Raw genomic sequence first — 6,212 nt, 5'->3', positions numbered from 1 at the left:
TGATATTTTTGTTTTTGAAAACCCTGACATACACCAACAGACACACATAGTGAACAGAAAATCTATTAAAGATTATAGAGAAATGCCTACTGTATGACAAATAAGGCAATACATTATCTAATTTAACTTATACCAAATGCATTTTATTTTTCTCAGAAAGTTCAACTTAAACTCAAATTAGAAAAAAAATATTAAATATATACTAATAATTAAGAGTAGGAACTAAGATAGAGCAGAAAACATTTTTAGTTTCTGGGAGAAATTAATAAAAGCAAACAAAATTTCATTAGATCAGTCCCTCTTCTTTAATCTCCTAAACATGAAAAATAACGCCCACATTTTAACTTCATTATCTTCATTATCACTGAAAACATCTAGTGAACAAAATAAATGTAAATTATAAATGATTAAAAGCAATGCTTTTTTTATAGGGTCCATTTTGTAATTAACATAAATTAAGAACGATAAAAAATATCTGAGGAAAAAGAGATTCTTGCATTGTTGGTAAAAATTAACTTGGTTTAAATTTCCAGAGATAAAAAGCTAATTTCTTTTTTTTTATTATAAATATACACTTGTTTACACATATATAGACATAGAGAGTTTGCCATAATATACAAGGTAGATAGGTCACTTATCAAGACATTAACAGCTGGTTATTGTGTACGTTTTTGTAAATACATTTTCAGTGTGGGCGAAGGTCCAGACAATCTGGAATCTGGTTGATTATCTAGGATTATGGCAGCCTGTTCCATAGCAACCAATTCCAAAAAGTCTTTGTTCCAATTCTGTACATCAAAACAATTATAGTTCCTTTCCTTCCAGTTCAGAATATTCTAAATATATCTCCCTAAATCTAAAGATCAACCACAGCTGATTGCTGACCAAAACCTGATATTTTGACTGTTTTACAGATAAATATTATTATAGTATCATCCTGGTGAGCCCCGTCCATCCTGTGACTGAGGGAGATCCTGTTACTCTGAGCTGCAGAGATAAAGAACAAAAACTTCTCTCCAATGTGTTTTTCTATCACAATAACAAACTGATCCACAATGACAGCAGAGAGGAGCTGAAGATCTCTGCAGTGTCAAAGTCAGATGAAGGTTTCTACAAGTGTGAACATTCAGGAAAGGAGTCACCACAGAGCTGGATGGCTGTTAGAGGTGAGAGGATGAAAACATTTGATGGATTTTATGGTGTTAGTGAAAACAGAATGTTTATGTGAACATGTCTCACAATCTGCAGATAAATAAAACCCATTTCATTTCCATTTTCCTTATTTCCAGTAACTTCATCCAGTCCTGTCAGCTCTTTTTCTGTGCTGCTGATTGTTGGACCAGTTTTTGGAATCATTCTCCTTATTCTCCCACTTATGTTGTGGCGCTGCCGACGTTCCAAAGGTCAGATCATATTCTGTCAGATTATACATTTAATATTCTTTAAATAAATGCAGTTGTCGTAACTTAAGTTTGATTTGAACTATTAAAGATAGAAATTAATAACAGATGTCTTTTTCACAGATTCAAATTCTTCCAGGTCTGTACCCCACTCCAGCTTTCGTCTATATTAATATAAATAGCATTAATAAAGTATACTGTATATAATCCCTGTAATTGGTTGTTATAAATTGTATTTGTATCTTGTGTTTCAGATCATATAGAACCAATCAGAAGTCCTCCACAAATCACGGAGCAGAGACTAATGACCATAGCTCTGCTACGAAGGGTAGGAAGTTAAATAAGTATTTTCAATATGCATAAAGATATAAACATATCTTTATCTCTTTTTTGAATAAACTAACTTAGTTAACATGTGAATATCAAGAAAAACAACCAAAAAAGCTACAGTGAAAAACAATATATTGTAGTGAAATAAATATGGAATCCAATTTAAATACAAAAAATGTTCTACTTGTTATATTTTTGCTTTTGAGTGATTTCGCTTCATAAATGTATGGCAAAATACTGAAAAGTACAACAAATGTTAACTTTATTATCTTTAATGCTATATATATAGTGTTTTATGGTCCATTGAAATAAATGATTAACCCTGTAAAGTTTTCCTTTTTACTATAGATGATGTCCTCTATGCATCAGTCAACCCAGGAGCCACTGGATCTGGTAAAGTATATCTATTTAAATCAGTAACAGTCTCAATAACTGGTTATAAAACAAAACAAACAAACAAAAAAACGAATCTAATTGCTCTAAAACCATTTCTGCTGCAGAGGAACCCACAGAAATAACATACTCCATTATTCCATTAAAAAAACTCAGAAAAAAGAGTAAGTTCTAAACAAACCTCCTACGAGAAAATAACTCAGTGATTTCAGACTTTATGATTTTGTGTTGTTGATGATCTGATATTCTCAACAGACAGACATTGTGAACCAGAGGATGGTGTTATTTACTCTGAAGTGAAACCAGGAGTTGCAGGTACAGTCAGTCTTTACATATCTATCTATATTGGTTCTATGCACTATACTACCTACAAAATGACTGTTTTTGAAATACGGGAGAACAACAATATAAAATAATTTTATCTATTTACTTTTACTTTAACATATTTTACTATTTTACTATAGCTAAAAAATATAAATGGAGCAACTAGAGGTTGCACAAAATGATCCTTGCAAATAATTTTGGTTAAATTTCTCCTGGCAAAGACAACAATGACCTTGAAGGGGTGTAAAGAAGTTATGATTTGTAGTTGTAGTATTCTACATTATATAACATCACTCTGCTTTGTTTCCTGCTGTAGAGTTAGTTTACTTTAGGTTGACTACGTTTTTTGGTTGAAACTATGAATTACGAATTACTTAAAATCTCTATTTATTTCCTAAATGACTTATAAAATCTGTCTTACCTTACGTTACCTATCAAAACTCATGGACAACAATGTTTTTCATTTAAGTGTTAATATGATCTATAATGCACCATGTGAGCTTTAGACATGACAATATTATTATCCAACATTGAACAGATGCCATTGATTGTAACTGCAACCTACTGTGTTTTGGCCACACCTATTGCCAAATAGTCTGCCTATTACTGCACGTCTTAATCTGATGTTGAGCTGAGCAAGGTCCCATCACCTTCATATACTTAACTTTCTTTTCATGGATTCAACTTCAATACCTTAAATTATCAAAGATATTTTTTCTGGCAGTTCACAATTCTTATCTGAAATTAGTATAAACAACTGGTCAGTTCACTTTATTTTTTTTAGTACACTGAATGTTAGGCGTTACAGTGTAGGATGCTTTTGAGTGACAATGGTGGACAGATGGGGCTTTTTCAGCTGTGCATTTCTTTGTGACTCACTTTTTTAGTGTTGCTTTACATTGTGCTCCTCTAGTATCAAAATTATCTATAGCTATTGGATAACTTCACCAAAAATCTCTCTGAAAATCCCCTTTCACTGCCTCACCCAGTTATGAAGTGTGCCACAGTCTTTGTTGTTACTGTGTTTACTTTTTGTATTAAAAGCCTTTACCTTGTTTTAAGAGAATTTTCTGCAGGTTATTTATGACATAGGGAATTGAAGCAGCCCAGATTTCTTGGCATCTAAGAAAACTCCTGTCATTATTATTATTTGACCTGGTCAAATGCTTGACATTGCTTTCTTTTGTCTGATGGTCGGAGAGAAGGGAAAAATACGGGACTGTTCCGCACAAATCTGGATTTTCTATTTACCGTACAACCAACAGAGGGCAGCACTGTGGCTGAATGCTACAAAATAAAAATAAAAATGTCAAAATGCACTGTTACATAAAGATTGCATCCTTTTGGTCAAATTTATAAAATTTAAATGGGTCAATTTGTGGTTTAGTTACTCTTTAAATCCCACATCTGGTGTGATTAAATCCATTTTCTGTTTCAGAACCCACTCCATTGTATGCTGAAATCAACCACAAGAATAAACCTAAGAAAAAGAAAAAGAAAGGTAGAGTATGCATTCACCTTTTTTTCCAATGTCCAGTGTATTTATTAGTGTTGCACCGATGCCTTTTTTTGGCCCTGATACCGATGCCCGATACCTGGCTGTGTAGTATTGGCCAATACCAATACCATACCAATACCATCTGTTTAAAATTGATGCAGTATCGGGGCCCCGCCCGATACTGCTATCGGTGTAACACTAGTATTTATTGAAATAACTGTAGGCATGGAATTTATTGAATACAGTATTGTTACCAGAACTACCTTTTCTAGTTCTCCATTTAGCTTGATTTATTTATATTACAAATGGGTTTTCTATTTATGTGATCATTATATGGTACAAGTTGTGTATATGGGCGTGTTCTAGTAAGTATGACATTAGAGATGAGAGTCCTGATTGTTGATTTATCATTCATATAATTTATATATCTATATAATTTACATATATTGTTTCACACAAATTTTCTCCTTTCACAGACAAGAAGAGCCCTGCAGCAACAGAAGAAACTGTTTATTCTGAGATACAATCATGAACAGCTCTGGATAATGAATCTGCCCTGTAGGCTGCCTGTTCTGCTAGATTTGTCTGCATTGTTGGGCTTTAGTTACAACATCAGAAGACAGACTAAGGATCAACATTGTTTTTAAGCTCAAGCTTCTTGCTTTTGATGCTTATGATTGGTAACTGCACGCACATGATCCAAAAGAAACTGCAAAACCAGAAGTTAAACATTGGTGAATTTTCATACTTGATATTATACATTTACAGCCTGTCTTTCCTGTTTTAAATAAAAATAATGCAACATTATTAGAACAAGCATCTTTTAGATATGAAATATGTACACATGCTAGTATTGTTTTGTACGGTGGACTTTATTAATATTTTTACTATTCTTCTTTAAAGTAATGTTTTTGTTGTTCCACACTTCTTAAATGCAGGTTCACTATTTAATCTATAAAAAGAGACTTCAAAGATATAATATAATTTAGAACTAAAACAAGCAAAATAATCTTTCTTCTCTGAGATTATCAACAACACATTATCAATGCTCGTGCCTTTTTAGCCACAGGCACAGCTGAAAGGTTAACAAACCCTCTTATCTCTGTGCCCATGAATGACTTTGCAAACTTCTTTGCTTAGAAAGTTACCCTATCCTATCTTTGCCCGTAACAATGGCAGCTATATTTGCATGATCAGTGGTTAACAGGTAGTTTTAATATGTATAAGTGATAAGGGAGAACGCCCACCTGAAAACTTGTGTTTGTTGTGAATCTGTGCAGTCAGTTCCTCAAGATTACAATCCTGACTTCAAATATTATTTCTCTGTCGGATCCGCTCAGTCCCTGGTAAATCGATGGTGGGCTGTCACTAGGAATCCCATTCATCAGGAGCCTCTGGCCCTGTCGCCTCTTCACTTTTTGCGGTGGCTGGAAGTAGATGTTAGTGTTTTTCATGTACAGGCAGTAGAAAAATTAAATTGAACATATTATGTCAGAAGAAGCAGCATTTAGTTCCTATGCTCCACTTCTCTACAGTAGAATAAACTTCTAGTAGACTATAAATGAGCTGAAGGTCTGTGTTAATTTAAGTTAAAAAAACCAAATAACAAACACAAAAAAACATTTGTTTATAAATGTATGTGACTGCTGTTGAAATTAACTGTTAACTGGAGTTTCATTAGCTTACGTTTGTGATCCAACTTTTCTATGTATCATGCTTTTTTTTTTCTTCTATTTTATTGTTTAATTCTTATAAATAATTGTTTTTGCACTGAATTATTCTACTGTATACAAATAAAGTTGCCTTGCCTTGCAAACAAACATCAAAGCCAGGACTAATGTGTTACTGGATATAGATGAAAACATAGATAGTGTTGTTGCTTAGATTAATAAAAACAGCATTACTAACTTTTTATTAACATGTTACATTTTAGTAACGGTATTTCTTTCTATCAAGATAGAGGAGAAACAGTGGATAAAGGAATTGGAATTTCTCTTCTATTATATATTAATTTATCCTATTTACTCATTATAAAAGTGTTCACTCAGTCTGTTTCACTTTCAAGGCCAGACAATTCTCTGCAGGATGGTGTTTGTAGACCAGACATTGCTTCTTCCCATAACAAACCAGATTCTTTCTCAAGGTTTATTCATAACATGTTACTGTTCAACTAAAGTGTCTGTAATTTGTTTTGACTTTGACTACTTTTCCATTGTTGTAAGCAAGGGGGAAAGAACGTATCTCTAGCAGAACAGGGCAGAATGCTG

General features: G+C 33.1%; 1 protein-coding gene across 1 annotated transcript; it reads left to right on the top strand.

The window, feature by feature from the left end:
* Positions 1-914: 914 nt before the first annotated feature.
* On the top strand, positions 915-4,534 carry LOC107080748 (carcinoembryonic antigen-related cell adhesion molecule 2-like; the record flags this gene model as incomplete). The annotated part of the gene is made up of 9 exons (XM_015368953.1): positions 915-1,166; positions 1,290-1,403; positions 1,524-1,539; positions 1,655-1,728; positions 2,079-2,123; positions 2,231-2,287; positions 2,379-2,438; positions 3,886-3,948; positions 4,422-4,534. Coding segments are annotated over 9 exons (737 nt in total), but the record flags the coding sequence as incomplete, so codon positions are not given.
* Positions 4,535-6,212: the final 1,678 nt, after the last annotated feature.

This window comes from Cyprinodon variegatus, unplaced genomic scaffold (assembly GCF_000732505.1).
Source record: "Cyprinodon variegatus isolate N-32 unplaced genomic scaffold, C_variegatus-1.0 Scaffold2283, whole genome shotgun sequence".
Lineage (NCBI taxonomy): Eukaryota > Metazoa > Chordata > Actinopteri > Cyprinodontiformes > Cyprinodontidae > Cyprinodon > Cyprinodon variegatus.
Note: the sequence above shows the minus strand (reverse complement) of the source record. Positions and strands in the feature narration are given on the sequence as shown.